Source organism: Globicephala melas, chromosome 1, assembly GCF_963455315.2.
Source record: "Globicephala melas chromosome 1, mGloMel1.2, whole genome shotgun sequence".
In the NCBI taxonomy this organism is placed as follows: domain Eukaryota; kingdom Metazoa; phylum Chordata; class Mammalia; order Artiodactyla; family Delphinidae; genus Globicephala; species Globicephala melas.
In genome coordinates, this window is record NC_083314.1 from 114,025,314 (window position 1) to 114,047,547 (window position 22,234).

Genomic DNA, 22,234 nt, shown 5'->3' on the forward strand with positions numbered 1-22,234 from the left:
TTCCTAAATATTCATCCCATAGAGTTAATTTGTTATTCGTTCATTCTTTCAACAAATATTGAGGTATACTATGTGTTAGGTAGTGTTCTACGTGGTGGGGATACAACTGTGAACAATGCAAAGTCCCTGCTCTCATGTAGCTTATATTCTACTTGGGAGAGCAGATGTTAAATAAATGTGATTTAAGATAGTGATATGTGATTTATGAAAATAAAACAGAGTGAGGTAATAGAGAGGAATTCAGAGAAAGAATATCTGAAAACTAGGTGGTCAGAGAAGGCCATTTTTGAAAGATAATAATTGAGCTGAGAACTGAATTATGAAAACAAGAAGCAAGCTATTTGAAAATCGGGGGAAGTGATTTCCAGGCAAGTACAAAGATGATAAAATAGAAATGAGTTTGCTGTATGTGAGGACCAAAGGAAGATTTTTGTGGCTTAAGTGTAGAACCAAGGAGAAAATAGTAGTAGATCAAATCTGAGAGGCAGCCTTTTCCTGAGACTCTCCTTATCTCTTGCCTAACCACTGCAAAAGTCTCCTGGTTACAATTCCTGTCTCTAGTTTCTTAAGGCTCTCATCATGTCATCTTTTGCTCAAAACCTCCAAAGCTTCAGAAAAAAAAAAAAAATCCAAATTCATTAATCTGGCATTCAAGACCTTCAATAAACAACTTTTACAACTTGTTGTCTACTATTCCCTTTCACACAGTCAATGCTCTAGTAAAAACCAAACCACTCACTTTTCCCTAGAGTTGCCTCCTTTGCCACTTCTGTGCTCATTCTATTTTCTCTGCTCAGAAAGCTTCTCCCACACAACATCTTTGCAAGATCAAATATTCTTCTGTCAAAATCTAAACTGATGATCACTTTTTCCTTAAAGTTCTCCATCTCCCCTCTTGTCCTGCTGGAAGCAGTCTCCTTTTCTTCTAAATATACAGAGTATGCTATTTTAATTATTTATGTATTTTATCTTCACCACTACACTGAATATTCTTTAAGAGCAGGATCCATAGTCAATTCTTTTTTCTCATTTTGTATACAGAAAAACATCAATAAATATTTGTTGAAAATATTATAATAAAATATTGATATTAGAAGCATTTTAGAAGTTGGCTTAAATTGCCATTAGGTTCCTTCCAATCTAGAATTCTGTGATTGGTATTTTGCAATTTTACTTATCATGAAAAAGAACAAAAAGTTATGAGGGTTGTTCCTTTCCTTCCCTGATTAAGGAAAACTAACTTAATGATCAGTAAATTAATATTCTGCTATACTAAACAGAACTCTAATGACAAAAACTTTAAATCTACCTACTGAGCCCAAGAATTCCACATAGCAAATTTCTTTATAGTTTTACTTTGGGGGAAAATTTTTTTTCCCCATTATCAGTCATTATTTAATTTTTTCAATAAACATTTAAATGCCTCTAAGTGCTAAACACCTTGTTAGGCACTGGTTGTAAATACAGTAGTGAATAACATAAAGTCCCTGCTCACAGGGAGCTACAGTCTAATGGCAGTTATGTTAAACAAATAATCGCATAAGCAAATACATAATAATGATACATTAACTAGCATAGAATAGGAATATACTGCATTTTAAAGGGTTTAAATATGAAAAATATTGATTAAAGAAATAAACCTTATATAAATATGAGAAACCAGAAGTGAGCATATATGTGTATATATACACGTGTGTGTGTGTGTGTGTGTGTGTGTGTGTATTCTGTTTCTATTTTTAAATAGTTCAGTGAAAAAGTAATTGTAGATATACTGGTTTAATCGCTATTCACAGCTCTTCAACAGGTTTCTAATTTCAGATAATTTCTCTCTTAATTCTCTTTGGGTATAGCCATAGTAATACACAGGTTATACTCTGTTTTCTAGGTGGCAGTACTATGGCTAAGTGACATCTGTTCCTATAGTACTTTTTAACTGTTATATAGCATTACCTATTGATAGTATTCATTAAGTCAGGGACTGGATCCATCATATGGATAAGAAACTTTTCACTTAGAATTTTTGAATTTCCAGAAAGCATTTTTCTCTGCAGAAAAAAAAAAGATTGCTTTTTCAGGCACATTGTAACATGACTACAAAATACTTGCCTTATAAATCCAGCTAAAATTAATTTGTTAACAACTTCTATTGAAATGGTATTTAACTGATAGTTCCAAGATCCTTCAGGGACATAAAAAACATGAAGTTCCACCAAGTGAATAAATTGAGAATAAAATCAGTTAAAATATTTTTAAAGTTAAAAAAATCAACTGATGTCCTCTAGAATTTTAAGTTTAAAAAACATAATTGAAATAAACATGGAATACATGCATCCTCTGAACAAACACAAAAAAACAAAATGAAGAGCCAAAAATTTGTTAGGTTGGCTACTTGGCACTTGGAGCACATTTTCCCTTGGAAACAATGTCATAGCTGTGGTCCTAGAGTTCCTTAACATACCAACATACAATGCTTGTTTTGTGGCTTGCAGTAAGGATACCAGATTGCCAAGATCAGTTTTCTTATTACCAACCTTTCCACCTTCCCTGACCTCTACCTACACAGTTTCATTGGTGTTATCTTGTAGAATCCTTATCCTTTACATATTGTCTCCCTAACACAGCTGTGATGAGTGCTAGTTCTCAGCACCTGCTAAAGTGTGAATACTAGGGCTTGGGGAATATTTGTTTCCCAGAATTCAAGGAAGAACCTATTCCTGACCAGTGATGGGGAAAGGAATGGTTGTTTTCACATAGGGCATGTCTGTAAGCTTAGCTTGTCTGTGCTTATATGTACTATCTTTTTTCCTATTAGTGTTTTATTACCTCAATTAGAATTTATCCATGGGGAAGAATATTTAGATTACTACAACAGAACAATTACAGCAAATAAAGGCTTATCTTTTAGTCTAATGAAAGTTTGCTATTCATGTATATTAAAAGTGAAAGCATTGAAATGATTATACTCTATGATACTAAGTGAGAAACATTTTTTAAATTTTAAGTAAATATGACTTTATATTAACATTAGTAATTTTTATAGGAAATGACAATGGCTCTTAACATCTTTTTATTTATTTATTTATTTTTTTGCAGTACGTGGACCTCTCACTGTTGTGGCCTCTCCCGTTGTGGAGCACAGGCTTTGGACGCGCAAGCTCAGCGGCCATGGCTCACGGGCCCAGCCGCTCCGCGGCACGTGGGATCTTCCCAGACTGGGGCACGAACCCGTGTCCACTGCAACGGCAGGCGGACTCTCAACCACTGCGCCACCAGAGAAGCCTGACAATGGCTCTTGAACTGAGTATTTTGCTCAAGTTGTTTTTATAGACCAAGCAGATTACATGTACAGTTCTGATGTCAGAATATTAACCAACAGTTTAAGATGTTTGAATAGATAGATGGAATAGTGAAGTTTCCTATAAGCTGTATTTTGAATATCAAGGTTTTTAAAAGATTATTCTCTAACTATACCATCCTATTAACAGCTAAAGCTATACTATATATTAATACTATAATATTAAATATTAAAGCTATACTATTAAATATTTGTAAAACCTTCAGAAATCTGAAGTAAATATGGCCTTGCCCATTATATAAATGTATTAATATTTTACAGGAGAAAAAAATATTTCTTTAACTAAAGGTTTTACTCTGCTTTCATAGATGAAGTAATTACTTCTATATATTTTATAACAATTCATGAATTATAATTCAAAGTATATAGACTTTCATTCTATAATTGAAAGAGGAAGCAATACAAAGAAAATATAGTTGACAAAACATTTCCTGACCTTTGAAACATTTTGTGAAGTAAATTAATTTATTGGGAATTTGGATTTATTCATTCATTCAACAAATATGCCTACTATGTGCCAGCACTGTTCTAGGTACTATAAATATGTAGTGAATAAAACAAAGATCCTTGCCTGCATGCAGCTGAGATTCTAATGAGATATCAGGCCAAGAAGAAGGGTGAGGGAAGTGAAGCACTCACCTCAGGTACAAAATTTAAAGGGGTACCAAAACCTCAGTAATCATGATAAATAATATTTTAAAAAATCTATTCAGGGACTTCCCTGGTGGCACAGCAGCTGGGAATCCGCCTGCTAACACTGGGGACACGGGTTCGAGTCCTGGCCCGGGAAGATCCCACATGCCATGGAGCAGATGGGCCCGCGTGCCACGACTACTAAGTCTGCGCTCTGGAGCCCGCAAGCCACAACTACTGAGCTCGTGTGCCGCGACTGCTGAAGCCCGCATGCCTGGAGCCTGTGCTCCACAGCGGGAGGGGCCAGCGCAATAAGAAGCCCGCACACCACAAAGGAGAGTAGCAGAGTAGCTCCTGCTCACCGCAACTGGGGAGGGCCCATGCACAGCAACGAAGACCCAACACAGCCAAAAATAAAATAAATAAATAAATCTATTCAATGCAAAAAATTCATGATGAATAAAATATCATAAATTTAAAGACAGAATGGTACTATTAGAGCCTGAGTAGAAAGGAAAAATATGAACTGCTATATACATGTTTTTTTAAAAAATACATTTCTTTTTTTTTTTTTTTTTTGCGGTACGCGGGCCTCTCACTGTTGTGGCCTCTCCCGTTGCGGAGCACAGGCTCCGGACACGCAGGCTCAGCGGCCATGGCTCACGGGCCCAGCCGCTCCGCGGCATGTGGGATCCTCCCAGACCGGGGCACGAACCCGCGTCCCCTGCATCGGCAGGCGGACTCTCAACCACTGCGCCACCAGGGAAGCCCAAAAATACATTTCTCAATGGTTAACTTTTTCCAGAACAACATAGTTGAAAAAATATTGAAAATTTTGAAAGCCTGTATTAAAACTCACAACATCATTTTAAGGTTAAACATTCTATTTATATCAAAACCCAACTTTATCCTGGCTTTAATGGAAGTAAATCCATCAATAATATTCTTATTAAAACTATTATTTTAAAAATACATTAAATAGGACAGGGAACTATAGTCAATATTATGCAATAACCTATAAGAGAAAAGAATCTGAAAAAGAATATATATATTCATATATATATATATATCTGAATCACTGTGCTGTATACATGAAACTTACATGATATTGTAACTTAACTATACTTTGATTAAAAAAATTTTTTTAAGTAAGTAAAAATAAAAATAACTATTTTACAATAAATAATAAAAATACATTAAAAGGTATACAGACGGGCACATATTTTGCCTTTTGCCTCAGGCTCCAAAATGGCTAGGCATAGCATTATTAGATCCTGTTTCTATTTAAAATGTTGATATCTTGTTTGTCACAGGTTTTTGCATTAGTTTTTCATTTTAAAAATCTTTTATTAAAATATTTATCTTCATTACTTAATTTTTTGGTGCCTGCTTAAGTTTTGCACCAAAGGCAAGTGACTCATTTTCCTCAGACTAGTTTCAGTCCTGTGAGGGACATAGACAATAAACATTAAATATAAAACACTGGTAAGTGATATAGCAAATCAGAAAGTGGGCAGTACTGGGAAAAGAGAATAAGTAGAGCAGGGCAAGGAAATTGGGAAGATAAAAGAGGGAGTAGTTTTCAGTTTTAAATAGAATAGTCCAGATACAAATCTAAGAAAATTAACAATTGCTTAATGTCAACTAATATCTAGTCCATATACAAATTTCGCCAACTGTCCAACTGTTCTCAGAATGTTTTTTCAATCTAGAATTCAATCAAGGGTAACATATTGCATTTGGTTGTTACGTCTTTTTTTTTTTTTTTAATTGAAGTATAGTTGATTTACAATTTGTTAGTTTCAGGTATACAGCAAAATGATTCAGTTATTTTCTTTCAGATTATATTCCATTATAGGTTATTATAAGACATTGAATATAATTCTCTGTGCTTTACAGTAATCCTTGTTGCTTATTTATCTTATGTATACTAGTGTGTATCTATTAATCCCGTACTTCTAATTTGTCCTTCCCTCTCTCCTTCTTCCCTTTGTCACAACTTTTAAAAAGCTTAATTTGGAAGAGTTTTCCAGACCTGCTTTTTTTTTTTCTCTTCATGGCACATTTTAAAGAGACTGGACCAATTGTTTAACAGGCTGTTCTGCATTCTGAATTTACCTTATTAACTCCTAAGGTGTCATTTAACTTATTTCTCCAATCCTTCTCTCTCCTGTAAACAGTTGACTTTATAGCCCTCAACTGACACATGTTAATCAACTGGGGTAAGAACACTTCATAATACCCTGTATTACATATTACTTCACATTTGGGCATACATAATGCTCTACTCCCAAATATTTGTATATTTAATAATTATTAAAGGGATAATAGAACAGACTATAAGGGACAAGAAAATGGAACCTGTTATAGAGTTATTTCAATAATTAAAGTGTGAGGTGATAGTGGCTCAGACTAACATGCTAGCAATATAGGTGATGGGAAGTGGTCAGATTTTGTATATAATTTGAAGCTAGAGTCCAAGAAGTGAAGTTTGAGTAAGGTGTGATGTATGACTCCAAGGTGTTTGGCCTCAGATATCGAAAGGATGGATTTGCCATCAACTGAGATGGGTAAGGTCATGGTTAGTACGGGTTTGGGCTGGGGGGAGAACTGTAGTTCAGTTTCAGACATACTGAGTTTCAGCTGTCTATTGGTTATCCAAGTGGAGATTTCAAGTAGGCAGCTGAAAATATCAATGTGAAGTTTGGGAAAGAGGGCTGGGATGGGGATATAAATTTGAGAATACTTAGCATAAAGTTGGTATTTAAAGCTACTAGACTGGAGATTAGAGAGGATAACACTCGGGGAATGGAAGAGTAGTTCTCTATTCTAGTGAGAGAAACTAGAACTAAAGGTACGAAGACGCGGAGATCACCTTCCTCCCCACAGATACACCAGAAATACATCTACACGTGGAACAACTCCGACAGAACACCTACTGAACGCTGGCAGAAGACCTCAGACCTCCCAAAAGGCAAGAAACCCCCCACGTAACTGGGTAGGGCAAAAGAAAAAAGAATAAACAGAGACGGAAGGATAGGGACGGGTCCTGCACCAGTGGGAGGGAGCTGTGAAGGAGGAAACGTTACCACACACTAGGAAGCCCCTTCGCGGGCGGAGACTGAGGGTGGCGGAGCGGGGGAGCTTCGGAGCCGCGGAGGAGAGCACAGCAACAGGGGTGCGGAGGGCAAAGCGGAGAGATTCCAGCACAGAGGATCAGGGCCGACCGGCACTCACCAGCCGAGAGGCTTGTCTGCTCACCCGCCGGGGCGGAGCTGAGGTTCAGGCTTCAGTCGGAGCACCGGGGGAGGACTGAGGTTGACAGCGTGAACACAGCCTGCAGGGCATTAGTGCGCTGTGGCTAGCTGGGAAGGAGTCCGGGGGAAAAGTCTGGACCTGCCAGGGAAAAGTCTGGACCTGCCGGGGAAAAGTCTGGACCTGCCGAAGAGGCAAGAGACTTTTTCTTCCCTCTTTATTTCCTGGTGCGCGACGAGAGGGGATTAAGAACACTGCTTGAAGGAGCTCCAGAGACAGGCGCGAGCCGCGGCTAAAAGTGCGGACCCCAGAGACAGACATGAGATGCTAAGGCCGCTGCTACCTCCACCAAGAAGCCTGTGTGTGAACACTGGTCACTATCCACGCCCCCTTCGGGGGAGCCTGTGCAGCCCGCCACTGCCAGGGTCCCGGGATCCAGGGACAACTCCCCTGGGAAAACGCACGGCGCGCCTCGGGCAGGCGCAACGTCACGCTGGCCTCTGCCACCGCAGGCCCGCCCCGCACTCCGTGCCCCTCCCTCCCCCCAGCGGATTAAAGCTCCACAATCAACTTGATGTACCCTACATCTGTGGAATACATGAATAGACAACGAATAATCCCAAATTAAGGAGGTGGTCTTTGAGAGCAAGATTTATTATTCTTTCCCCTTTTCCTTTTTTTGTGTGTATGTTTATGCTTCTGTGTGAGATTTTGTCTGTATAGCTTTGCTTCCACCATTTGTCTGAGGGTTCTATCCGTCCTGTTTGTTTTTCTTAACAATTACTTTTTATTTTAATAACCTTATTTTATTTTACTTTATCTTCATTCTTTCTTTCCTTCCTTCCCTCCTTTAGACAACGAATCATCCCAAATTGAGGAGGTGGACTTTGAGAGCAAGATTTATGATTTTTTCCTCTTTTCCTCTTTTTCTGCGTGTGTACGTGTATGCTTCTCTGTGAGATTTTGTCTGTATAGCTTTGCTTCCACCATTTGTTCCGGGTTCTATCCATCCGTTGTTTTTGGGTTTTTTTCCTCTTATTTTAATAACTTCATTATATTTTACCTTACTTTATTTTATTTTACTTGGTCTTCTTTCATTTTTTCCTTCCTTCCCTCCTTCCTTCCTTGCTCCCTCCCTCCCTCTCTCCTTTCTTTCTTTCTTTCTACTTCTACTAATTCTTTTTTCTACTTTTTCTTCTGAGCCGTGTGGATGAAAGGCTCTTGGTGCTGCAGCCAGCAGTTAGTGCTGTGCCTCTGAGGTGGGAGAGCCAACTTCAGGACACTGGTCCACAAGAGGCCTTCCAGCTGCACATAATATCAAACGGTGAAAATCTCCCAGAGATCTCCATCTCAACGCTAGCACCCAGCTTCACTCAACGACCAGCAAGCTACAGTGCTGGACACCCTATGCCGAACAACTAGCAAGACAGGAACACAACCCCACCCATTAGCAGAGAGGCTGCCCAAAATCATAAAAAGTCTACAGACACCCCAAAACACACCACCAGACATGGACCTGCCCACCAGAAAGACAAGATCCAGCCTCATCCACCAGAACACAGGCACTAGTACCCTCCACCAGGAAGCCTACACAACCCACTGAACCAACCAGAGGCACTGGGGACAGACACCAAAAACAACAGGAACTACGAACCTTCAGCCCGCAAAAAGGAGACCCCAAACACAGTAAGATAAGCAAAATGAAAAGACAGAAAAACACACAGCAGATAAAGGAGCAAGATAAAAACCCACCAGACCTAACAAATGAAGAGGAAATAGGCAGTCTACCTGAAAAAGATTTCAAAATAATGATAGTAAAGATGATCCAAAATCTTGGAAATAGAATAGACAAAATGCAAGAAACATTTAACAAGGACCTAGAAGAACTGAAGATGAAATAAACAATGATGAACAACACAATAAATGAAATTAAAAATACTCTAGATGGGATCAATAGCAGAATAACTGAGGCAGAAGAACGGATAAGTGACCTGGAGGATAAAATAGTGGAAATAACTACTGCAGAGCAGAATAAAGAAAAAAGAATGAAAAGAACTGAGGACAGTCTCAGAGACCTCTGGGACAACATTAAATGCACCAACATTCGAATTATAGGGGTTCCAGAAGAAGGAGAGAAAAAGAAAGGGACTGAGAAAATATTTGAAGAGATTATAGTTGAAAACTTCCCTAATATGGGAAAGGAAATAGTTAATCAAGTCCAGGAAGCACAGAGAGTCCCATACAGGATAAATCCAAAGAGAAATACGCCAAGACACATATTAATCAAACTGTCAAAAATTAAATACAAAGAAAACATATTAAAAGCAGCAAGGGAAAAACAACAAATAACACACAAGGGAATCCCCATAAGGTTAACAGCTGATCTTTCAGCAGAAACTCTGCAAGCCAGAAGGGAGTGGCAGGACATATTAAAAGTGATGAAGGAGAAAAACCTGCAACCAAGATTACTCTACCCAGCAAGGATCTCATTCAGATTTGATGGAGAAATTAAAACCTTTACAGACAAGCAAAAGCTGAGAGAGTTCAGCACCACCAAACCAGCTCTACAACAAATGCTAAAGGAACTTACCTAGGCAAGAAACCCAAGAGAAGGAAGAGACCTACAATAATGAACCCAAAACAATTAAGAAAATGGGAATGGGAACATATATATCGATAATTACCTTAAATGTAAATGGACTAAATGCTCCCACCAAAAGACACAGATTGGCTGAATGGATACAAAAACAAGACGCATATATTTGCTGTCTACAAGAAACCCACTTCAGACCTAGAGACACATACAGACTGAAAGTAAAGGGATGGAAAAAGGGATTTCATGCAAATGGAAACCAAAACAAAGCTGGAGTAGCAATTCTCGTATCAGACAAAATAGACTTGAAAATAAAGACTATTAGAAGAGACAAAGAAGGACACTACATAATGATCAAGGGATTGATCCAAGAAGAAGATATAACAATTGTAAATATTTATGCACCCAACATAGGAGCACCTCAATACATAAGGCAAATACTAACAGCCATAAAGGGGAAATCGACAGTAACACATTCATACCAGGGGACTTTAACACCCCACTTTCACCAATGGACAGATCATCCAAAATGAAAATAAATAAGGAAACACAAGCTTTAAATGATACATTAAACAAGATGGACTTAATTGATATTTATAGGACATTCCATCCAAAAACAACAGAATACACATTTTTCTCAAGTGCTCATGGAACATTCTCCAGGATAGGTCATATCTTGGGTCACAAATCAAGCCTTGGTAAATTTAAGAAAATTGAAATTGTATCAAGTATCTTTTCCAACCACAACGCTATGAGACTAGATATCAATTACAGGAAAAGATCTGTAAAAAATACAAACACATGGAGGCTAAACAATACACTACTTAATAACGAAGTGATCACTGAAGAAATCAAAGAGGAAATCAAAAAATACCTAGAAACAAATGACAATGGAGACACGACAACTCAAAATCTATGGGATACAGCAAAAGCAGTTCTAAGAGGGAAGTTTATAGCAATACAATCCTACCTTAAGAAACAGGAAACATCTCAAATAAACAACCTAATCTTGCACCTAAAGCAATTAGAGAAAGAAGAACAAAAAAACCCCAAAGTTAGCTGAAGGAAAGAAATCATAAAAATCATAGCAGAAATAAATGAAAAAGAAATGAAGGAAACGATAGCAAAGATCAATAAAACTAAAAGCTGGTTCTTTGAAAGGATAAACAAAAATGATAAACCATTAGCCAGACTCATCAAGAAAAAAAGGAAGATGACTGAAATCAATAGAATTAGAAATGAAAAAGGAGAAGTAACAACTGACACTGCAGAAATACAAAAGATCATGAGAGATTACTACAAGCAACTCTATGCCAATAAAATGGACAACCTGGAAGAAATGGACAAATTCTTAGAAAGGCACAACCTGCCAAGACTGAATCAGGAAGAAATAGAAAATAACAGACCAATCACAAGCACTGAAATTGAAACTGTGATTAAAAATCTTCCAACAAACATAAGCCCAGGACCAGATGGCTTCACAGGCGAATTCTGTCAAACATTTAGAGAAGAGCTATCACCTACCCTTCTCAAACTCTTGCAAAATATAGCAGAGGGAGGAACACTCCCCAACTCATTCTACAAGGCCACCATCACCATGACACCAAAACCAGAAAAGGATGTCAGAAAGAAAGAAAACTACAGGCCTATATCACTGATGAACATAGATGCAAAAATCCTCAACAAAAGACTAGCAAACAGAAGCCAACAGCACATTAAACGGATCATACACCATGATCAAGTGGGGTTTATTCCAGGAATGCAAGGATTCTTCAATATATGCAAATCAATCACCATATTAACAAATTGAAGGAGATACACCATATGATCATCTCAATAGATGCAGAGAAAGCTTTTGACAAAATTCAACACCCATTTATGATAAAAACCCTGCAGAAAGTAGGCATAGAGGGAACTTTCCTCAACATAATAAAGACCATATATGACAAACCCACAGCCAACATCGTCCTCAATGGTGAAAAACTGAAAGCATTTCCTCTAAGATCAGGAACAAGACAAGGTTGCCCACTCTCACCACTCTTATTCAACATAGTTTTGGAAGTTTTAGCCACAGCAATCAGAGAAGAAAAGGAAATAAAAGGAATCCAAATCGGAAAAGAAGAAGTAAAGCTGTCACTATTTGCAGATGACATGATACTATACATAGAGAACCCTAAAGATGCTACCAGAAAACTACTAGAGCTAATCAATGAATCTGGTAAAGTAGCAGGATACAAAATTAATGCACAGAAATCTCTGGCATTCCTATACACTAAGGATGAAAAATCTGAAAGTGAAATCAAGAAAACAGTCCCATTTACCATTGCAACAAAAAGAATAAAATATCTAGGAATAAACCTACTTAAAGAGACAAAAGACCTGTGTGCAGAAAATTATAAGACACTGATGAAAGAAATTAAATATGATACAAATAGATGGAGAGATATACCATGTTCTTGGATTGGAAGGATCAACATTGTGAAAATGACTCTACTACCCAAAGCAATCTACAGATTCAATGCAATCCCTATCAAAATACCACTGGCATTTTTCACAGAACTAGAACAAAAAATTTCACATTTGTATGGAAACACAAAAGACCCGAATAGCCAAAGCAATCTTGAGAATGAAAATGGAGCTGGAGGAATCAGGCTTCCTGACTTCAGACTATACTACAAAGCTACAGTAATCAAGACAGTATGGTACTGGCACAAAAACAGAAATATAGATCAATGGAACAGGATAGAAAGCCCACAGATAAACCCACGCACATATGGTCCCCTTATCTTTGATAAAGGAGGCAGGAATGTACAGTGGAGAAAGGACAGCCTCTTCAATAAGTGGTGCTGGGAAAACTGGACAGCTACACGTAGAAGTATGAGATTGGATCACTCCCTAACACCATGCACAAAGATAAGCTCAAGGTGGATTAAAGACCTAAGTGTAAGGGCAGAAACTATCAAACTCTTAGAGGAAAACATAGGCAGGACACTCTATGACATAAATCACAGCAAGGTCCTTTTTGACCCACCTCCTAGAGAAATGGAAATACAAACAAAAATAAACAAATGGGACCTAATGAAACTTCAAAGCTTTTGCGCAGCAAAGGAAACCATAAACAAGACCAAAAGACAACCCTCAGAATGGGAGAAAATATTTGCAAATGAAGCAACTGACAAAGGATTAATCTCCAAAATTTATAAGCAGCTCATGCAGCTTAATAACAAAAAAACAAACAACCCAATCCAAAAATGGGCAGAAGACCTAAATAGCCATTTCTCCAAAGAAGATATACAGACTGCCAACAAACACATGAAAGAATGCTCAACATCACTAATCATTAGAGAAATGCAAATCAAAACTACAATGAGATATCATTTCACACCAGTCAGAATGGCCATCATCAAAAAATCTACAAACAATAAATGCTGGAGAGGGTGTGGAGAAAAGGGAAACCTCTTACACTGTTGATGGGAATGTAAATTGATACAGCCACTGTGGAGAAGAGTATGGAGGTTCCTCAAAAAACTACAAATAGAACTACCATATGACCCAGCATTCCCACTACTGGGCATATAACCTGAGAAAACCATAATTCAAAAAGAGTCATGTACCAAAATGTTCATTGCAGCTCTATTTACAATAGCCCGGAGATGGAAACAACCTGAGTGTCCATCATTGGATGAATGGATAAAGAAGATGTGGCACATATATACAATGGAATATTACTCAGCCATAAAAAGAAACGAAATTGAGCTATTTGTAATGAGGTGGATAGACCTTGAGTCTGTCATACAGAGTGAAGTAAGTCAGAAAGAGAGAGACAAATACCGTATGCTAACACATATATATGGAATTTAAGAAAAAAGAAATGTCATGAAGAACCTAGGGGTGAAACAGGAATAAAGACACAGACTTACTAGAGAATGGACTTGAGGATATGGGGAGGGGGAAGGGTAAACTGTGACAAAGCGAGAGAGAGGCATGGACATATATACACTACCAAATGTAAGGTAGATAGCTAGTGGGAAGCAGCCGCATAGCACAGGGAGATCAGCTCGGTGCTTTGTGACCGCCTGGAGGGGTGGGATAGGGAGGGTGGAAGGGAGGGAGACGCAAGTGGGAAGAGATATGGGAACATATGTATATATATAACTGACTCATTTTGTTGTGAAGCTGAAACTAACATACCATTGTAAAGCAATTATACTCCAATAAAGATGTTAAAATGAAAAAAAGAACCAAAGGTACAATAAAGTGAAATAACCCCCCCCCCAAAAAAAGCTACTAGACTGGATGAGATCACAATGAGTGCAAATAGAGAAGAGAGCAAAGAGCTGACCCCTGAAATTCCCCAATATCAAGAGAACAGGAAGAAGAAAAAGACACAAAAAAGAAGACTGAAAATGAATAACAAGGAATGTAGAAGGAAAACCAAGATAATGTGTATGCTAAAAGCTAAGTGAAGGAATTATGTCAAGGAAGACAGAGTGATTAACAGTGTCAACTACTGTGCACACACAGATCAAGCATATATGGAATAAGAATTAAGCAGTAGATTTAGTAATGTAAAGGTGAATTTAACAGCAGTTTTGGTGGAATAGTAGAGTGAAAGCTTGACTGGAGTTGATTTAAAGTGAAAATGAGAAGAATGTATTGGGGTTTGAGAAGGTATGAAATAGTTATCTAGAATAGTGGAAGAGTGAATGAGTGAGTGGGAGATAGTCTTATTGCCTACTAGCAAAAAGTTCCACTTGAGATTCATGGTCATTAATTTAAAATGAGAATAGTCCTATGCTGGTATATTTTTCTCCAGCCATGTTCCACTGTAGGTATATATGAAGAATAGGTGAAGAAGATTAAGCAGGGTTTTTGTTTTGTCAAGGACTACAGTGAAATGAGAGAGGGCAAGGAGTCAAAAGTATGTGCAAGAGAGTGATCAAGAATGCTCCATGAATTTGCAGGGCAGAAATAGAGACAAAGATGTAGAGAACAAACGTATGGACACCAAAGGGGGAAAGTGGCGGGGTTGGGGGTGGGGGTGGGATGAACTGGGAGATTGGGATTGACATGTATACACTAATATGTATAAAATAGATAACTAATAAGAACCTGTTGTATAAAAAAATAAAATAAAATTCAAAAATTCCAAAAAAAACCCAAAAGAGTGCTCCGTGATATTTAAGCCAGCCATGGAAGGCATCCTGAGAAGAGGAATAAACAAACAAACAAAAAAAGGTGATAGGATCAATGCACTGGAGGTCCCAGTATAATTGGGGTCCTTAGAGATACAAGAACTGTAATCAAGTACTGGGATACACAAAGTTGGGTTCACAGTGGTGTTGGTATCTAATACTTTATATAATCCATATTTTTGCTTTATCAAAACTTTTCAAAACCAATGATAAGCAGGTTTTTCTTATATTTTAGTGTAAAAAAGATTTTCTTACCTCTGATGAGGAAGGTCGACTTGGACTGAGGGACATATTCACCAACCTCTGAATGGGGTAATTATCAGTTGGAATTTTGTAGGTTTTTTTAATCTTTCTTCATTGAAGTAGTATTTAATAAAGATTATAACAGCTTTTTGGCTTGTTTAAGATAGCATTCCACTCATTTCTGGTCTCTGATTCATTCAAAAAATAAACAGAAAAACACAAAAGGCTTTAGACTCAAAATGAAAACTTGATAAGTATACAATCTTATTATAATAATTCAAAAAGATATACTACTAGTAAGTAGGGCTGGTAACTGCAATGAAATGAACATATATCCCATACAACTAAGTAAAGTGGTAAATTATAATAGACTTGTGACTAGAACATTTTTTACTATTCTAAACAATTCATTTTCTCTTGGTCAAAAATTAAGGTTAAATATATATAGTGTTTTACACAAAGTAGAAATATACTTTTGGAAGTAGAAAGACTAAACTTATACAAATGCTGTAAAATGATGAAAATTGTTTTACCCTTTACATTTCTTCCTGGCCTTGGATACCTCAATAATAATAAATGTGAACAATTATTCCAGATGAAAATATCAGTCTTTAAGTATATCAGGTTTGTGTACCTATGTTTGTGTATTATTTCTTGTGTTTTCCCTCAGAAAATGTATGACGGTTTACAAGAATACACAACAAAATTTAAAGTATATAAATATATAATAAAAGTTAAAAAATAAGGTAGCAGAATTATTACTCTAAAAAAGAATTATCAAAGTGGGACAATCCTTAGGGATATACTATAATACCAATAGTAGAGAAGTTTTTTCAAGATTCCAAAGCTTTGCTTTATATTAAGATAGTGATTTAAATCTGACAAAACTTGAAATTCAAGCTGAGGGTGCCTGCAGGATAGGAATGGAATGGAGAAAAAAAAGAAAATTGTCTGGCTACCTTTAAATATGAGATCACATGAGGCTGTAGGCAATCCTCCTCAGATCAAAGGCCTGACTGAGGGCTATAATTAAAAAATTTCTTAAACCTAGGGAGGATTCCCAAAATTGTAAATAGTGTACCAAAATGGGAAGCCACTGGTCTAAGCTAACCGTACCTCATAGAAATTTTGGGGGAGGCGTTCTCCCCTAAGCTAAATGAGGAAAGTAAAACATTCCAACATAGGTTAATAGGTATATCGGTCTTTCAGTATCATTGAGGTAGCCACCCAATTATTTAAAAACAGAAAAAAAAAACCCAAAACTATCCTTGTTTTACAAATCTGGTCTCTACAGAATCAGAGGTATGGCTCCAAAAATAATCCAAAGCCCACCAATCCTTTTATCACTCCCAAAAGCTTCCCTATTTATCTTAAGAGACTTGTAAGTATTAAAGGGGAAACAGTCATCCTAGGAGGAACTTGCCTGTGCCTTTGAGATGCAAATATCTGACCTGGTTTTCTCCAGGAACCCTAATCTCTGCCATCTTTTTAAAATGCAGACTTTGAAAAAGGGGGTAAATTGGAACTTGTCAAGGACAAATAAAAATCTTAAGCATCTTTTCCATAAATATTATTAACAAGGGTTTAGCCATCTAGACAAGTGAGCTTGATTTATTACATCTGCCAGAAACCCAATTTTAATCCAACCTCTTTTGCAGACTGATGGGTTTTACATTGCTGTACCTGGCTCATGGCTGAAATTCTGGAATGGGAACAATGAGGTCTCTGTGTTTGTTTGTGTGTTCGTACGTATCTATGTGTGTCTTAGATGTATGGTATTGCCGAAAAGTAATTAGTAAAAGAGCTCTATTTCACTGACTTAAAGGAAATTAGCGCAGAAATAGAAAATAATCTGGACAGAATGAATTTTACCTGGTGGCACAGTGGTTATGAATCCGTCTGCCAATGCAGGGAACACAAGTTTGAGCCCTGGTCTGTGAAGATCCCACATGCCGAGGAGCAACTAAGCCCGTGCACCGCAACTACTGAAGCCCGCGCGCCTAGAGCCCATGCTCTGCAACAAGAAAAGCCACCGCAATGAGAAGCCCACGCACTGCAACAAAGAGTAGCCCCAGTAGTACTGGAAAATATTCAGTACTAAACTGATATCTGGTATTGAAGGTGGCTTAAGCTTGTTGGCTTCATTAATATAGACACGTCTTTAGAGTCATCAATGTTAAGTATAATGTACAATATTTCTGTTGTACTTAGGTTTACTAGACTTTATTATATCTATTGCAAATTTGTCAGTAAGAAAAGTAACCCAATGTGGAAAGATTTTTAAGCAAAGTTAGATATGTGTCTTCAGTAAAAGAAGGCGTGAGGGGGCTTCCCTGGTGGCACAGTGGTTGAGAATCTGCCTGCTAATGCAGGGGACACAGGTTCGAGCCCTGGTCTGGGAGGATCCCACATGCCGCAGAGCAACTAGGCCTGTGAGCCACAACTACTGAGCCTGTGCGTCTGGAGCCTGTGCTCCGCAACAAGAGAGGCCGCGATAGTGAGAGGCCCGCACACCACGGTGAAGAGTGGCCCCCGCTTGCCACAACTAGAGAAAGCCCTCACAGAAACGAAGACCCAACACAGCAAAAATAAATAAAATAAATTAAAAAAAAAGGAAGGCGTGAGGATGAAAAAATACTGAAGAGTTACGCATGATCAGGATTTTCTAACATTGGATTGAATTTAGGTGGGTAAATGGATTTTGTTGGGAGTAAGCTAAGTCTTGGATTTGGTTTCTCTTTCCGTTAAGAGAACAAGGTTTTCCTTTTTTTTAAAAAAAAAAAGTTATTTATTTAGTTATTTATTTTGGGTTGCATTGGGTCTTCATTGCTGCACGTGGGCTTTCTCTAGTTGCATTGAGCCGCGGCTACTTTTTGTTGTGGTGCACGGGCTTCGCTTGCTGCAGAGCATGGGCTCTAGGTACACAGGCTCAGTAGTTGTGGCTTAGTTGCTCCGTGGCACATGGGATCTTTCCAGACCAGGGAATTAGACCCATGTCCCCTGCGTTGGCAGGCGGATTCTCAACCACTGAGCCACCAGGGAAGTCCCAAGAACAAGGTTTTCTTGGAATACTGTTTCTTTTAATAAATTTATTTATTTTATGTACTTATTTTCGGCTGCATCGGGTCTTCGTTGCTGCGTGAGGGCTTTCTCTAGTTGCAGCGAGCAGGGTCTAGTCTTTGTTGCGGTGCGCGGGCTTCTCATTGAGGTGGCTTCTCTTGTTGCGGAGCACGGGCTCTGGGCACGTGGGCTTTAGTAGTTGTGGTGTGTGGACTCAGTAGTTGTGGCTCGTGGGCTCTAGAGCGCAGGCTCAGTAGTTGTGGTGCGTGAGCTTAGTTGCTCCGCGGCATGTGGGATCTTCCCGGACCAGGGCTCAAATTCGTGTCCCCTGCATTGGCAGATGGATTCTTAACCACTGTGCCACCAGGGAAGTCCCTGGAATGCCGTTTCTGATAACATATTGTGTGAGTTTCTTTGCCTTTAAGTGATCTGTATTTGCTTTTGAGATCTCTTGTAACTTTGGTTAACAAATAAGTATTGTCTCACAGTGACCAATGACCTTATTTGATCAAGTGTTGAAACTTTTTGAGAAACTTCCCAAATATCAAATTTTAATCAAAGTTCTTTTGACTTTCAGTTAACTTTGGGATGTTTTGGAGGGCCCCTGAGGCATCTCAGAGAGAAATATTTAACCAGTATTATTTGGTATGCTAAATTACATAGAGAGCATTATCACACGAGAGATTAACCTACTTAAGATATACTGTATAGATGAATGTTATTAACACAGACATTCTAAAAATTATATAGTTTCTGGAATTTGGATATGTCCTGATCTAATGCTATAGTTCTAGCTGTCATCTTAAAATGTTGTCTGTCACTTCTTTATGGATTACACTGTAATAAGATGTTTAACCATGCCTTTTAAGTCTTGTCATTTATAGACAGTTATCCTTGTACTCTGATGCTGTTACAAAAGTGCTTCCTCTTCAAGAAGATTGGGTCGGGCTTCCCTGGTGGCGCAGTGGTTGAGAGTCCACCTGCCGATGCAGGGGACACGGGTTCGTGCCCCGGTCCGGGAAGATCCACATGCCGCGGAGCAGCTGGGCCCGTGAGCCATGGCTGCTGAGCTTGCGTGTCCAGAGCCTGTGCTCCGCAACGGGAGAGGCCACAACAGTGAGAGGCCCGCGTACCGCAAAAAAAAAGAAAAAAAAAAAAAAAGAAGAAGATTGGGTCATTTGTAGAGACGTGGATGAATCTAGAGACTGTCATACAGAGTGAAGTAAGTCAGAAAGAGAAAAACAAATACTGTGTATTAACGCATATATGTGGAACCTAGAAAAACGGTACAGAGGAACCGGTTTGCAGGGCAGAAATTGAGACACAGATGTAGAGGACAAACGTATGGACACCAAAGGGGGAAAGCGGCAGAGGGTGCGGGGGTGTGATGAATTGGGAGATTGGGATTGACATATATACACTGATGTGTATAAAATGGATGACTAATAAGAACCTGCTGTATGAAAAAATAAATAAAATAAAATTCAAAAACAAAAGAAAATTCACAGGAAGGCTACAGAAGTAGTTACAATAGTCCCACATAAGATGACTATGCAAGGATTCCAGTCCATACCAACTCAAAACAAGAAGCTGTCCTGCCCCCTGGGGTCTCTAGATCAGGCATCCAGAGATTTTTACTCCCTGACAGGCAGGGTTGACACCTCTACTCAGCCCTGAAGCAGTTACAGAAGACAGACCATTACCCCTCTGCTTCCCATAAGATTATGGGAGTAAAATCTCTGAGCGGGGAATGAGACAGGAAGGGGGCAGGGCACAACGTTTAAAAAGAATGACATAGCTGGAGGATACAACATAAACTCATTAGAACCAAATAGGTCCAAGATGGTGGATGAGTTGACTTCCACTGTAACACATCAGCAAGCTAAATGACACACCCACAGGCGCCATGACAGTTCCTAGGCTGACCATAAAGGTCAAAAAGTGGGCCAGGGCTTCCCTGGTGGTGCAGTGGTTGAGAGTCCGCCTGCCGATGCAGGGGACACAGGTTCGTGCCCCAGTCCGGGAAGATCCCACATGCCGCGGAGTGGCTGGGCCCGTGCTCCATGGCCACTGAGCCTGTGCATCTGGAGCCTGTGCTCCACAATGGGAGAGGCCACAACAGTGAGAGGCCTGCGTACCAAAAAAAAAAAAAAAAAAAAAGTGGGCCATGGCTCAATTCCTGGAAATCCTCACCTCTCCCCCAAAACAGCTAGAATACTCCTCCCACTCATTAGCCTACGAAATTACCCACCCCTATAAAAACTGACAACTCCCATACCCTGGTGCCTTTCACCTTCTGAGATGGCCCACACTGTCTATGGAGTGTGCTTCTTTCTGTTTAAAAAAAAAAAAAAAAAGATTCCAAAGGTTTGCCTTATGTTAAGATAGTGATTTAAATCTGACAGAACTTAATATTCCTGTGATCTAGTACTGATTACGTCTCTATGAAATCCGATCAGACTCCACTAATTGTTCTAATGGTATCAAAATTAAAAGATTATATTCTGGGACACACAATCTTTCAAATCAAATTATTTCCACATATTACTTCCTATATAAATTTTTTACAACAATTAAAACAAAATGTGATTTGTCATTTTAACCATCTCAAACGCTATTTTAAATACATTAGTACTTTAAGGAAACATTAAATATTTCTATTTCTGTATCTATCCAAAGGCTCTTTCTGACATTGTACTACTATTAGTCTCAATTATGAACCTAACAAAGCACAACTCAACTTCTTTATTAGATAAGAATTAATGGTAATAATCTATATTAAATACAGCATATTGGCATTCATTAACTAGTATGCCAACTGGGAGACTACAACTTTCAATTTTTCTGGATGCATTAAAAACTTGATATTCTAACTCAGAACAAATTTTTCATTAAGTGAACTCAAGATAGAGCAATCAAGACCTGCTTTACTATTATCCTAAATTAAACTGCCCCCCTATAGTATTCCTTCTAAAGGAACAGCAAACAAGCCGTGTTTTGAGCTACAATTCCCTTTGTCATTACTGACTGTATCAATACTAAAGACCAAATCCTGGCTGGCCAGAGACAAAGTGGCCTGGCATGTATAGATGAGCCCTTAGGAATTAAAATTGGGAGAAGAACTCAAGATTCAAGTATGTAGTTAGTAGATACTGAAGCAAAATGAATGTATAAAGGGAAGTCATGAAGCAGTATCATATCCATGAAGCAAGCCCATGTTATGAGAAAGCTGTAATTATTTGTAAACCACAACAGAAAAAGAGATAAAGACTAGAGAGAATGACTGATTGAACCAGTAGTGAGATGCCGGCTGAGGAGATACATAGGTAATTCATGTTTATAGCTAAGCACTAAAGAGAAGAGTCAATTTTTTTTTTGCTGTTGAGGTCCCTAACCTTGCATCTACTCCTATTGGGGTCCGACGATGGGGAAGCGGGCTGCGGATGGGCCGCCCGTTGGACAAACTTGGGTCACTCAGGGATGCGTCTCTAAGGGGACAGGGTGCCAGTGACTCAAGCCCGTATTTCTAGCTCTTACGCCTCGGCAAGGCTCTCCCCTTCCCTTCCCTCAATCTCTGCCGCCAACTCCGTCAGGAAAACAGGAACCACCTCGTCGTCCCGCCACCAGGCCTTTTACAAAGTCCCTCAATATCTGACTTCTCTCACCGGTCCCCTCGGGTCTTGGAGGATAACGACAAGCTCTTTCCTTACCTCTCCCAATCATCCTCTCCAGAGAGGGAGAGCGGAGAGGATGGGTGTCTGGTCGCGTTAGCATCCCTCAGCTGCCGCGCCCACCATCCGCTCCGCCCCTTCTCGCTCCCAGCTCTCCCCTCACCCCCCTGAGGCTCGGGCTCCCGTCCGAGTGAGGAGCTGAAACAGAAAGCGGAGAAGGGCGCGCATG

At 39.0% G+C, this 22,234-nt stretch overlaps 1 protein-coding gene across 1 annotated transcript in view; it reads right to left on the reverse strand.

The window, feature by feature from the left end:
• Positions 1 to 16,966, reverse strand: part of SPATA1 (spermatogenesis associated 1) — an 84,517-nt gene extending 67,551 nt beyond the window's left edge. Inside the window, exons 1-3 of the mRNA XM_060303483.2 lie at positions 16,893 to 16,966; positions 15,287 to 15,383; positions 1,951 to 2,045 (exon numbers count right to left, since the gene is read on the reverse strand). Of these exons, the coding sequence (XP_060159466.2) occupies positions 1,951 to 2,045; positions 15,287 to 15,383; positions 16,893 to 16,966 (266 nt within the window). The remainder of the gene's footprint in view (positions 1 to 1,950; positions 2,046 to 15,286; positions 15,384 to 16,892) is intronic.
• Positions 16,967 to 22,234: the final 5,268 nt, after the last annotated feature.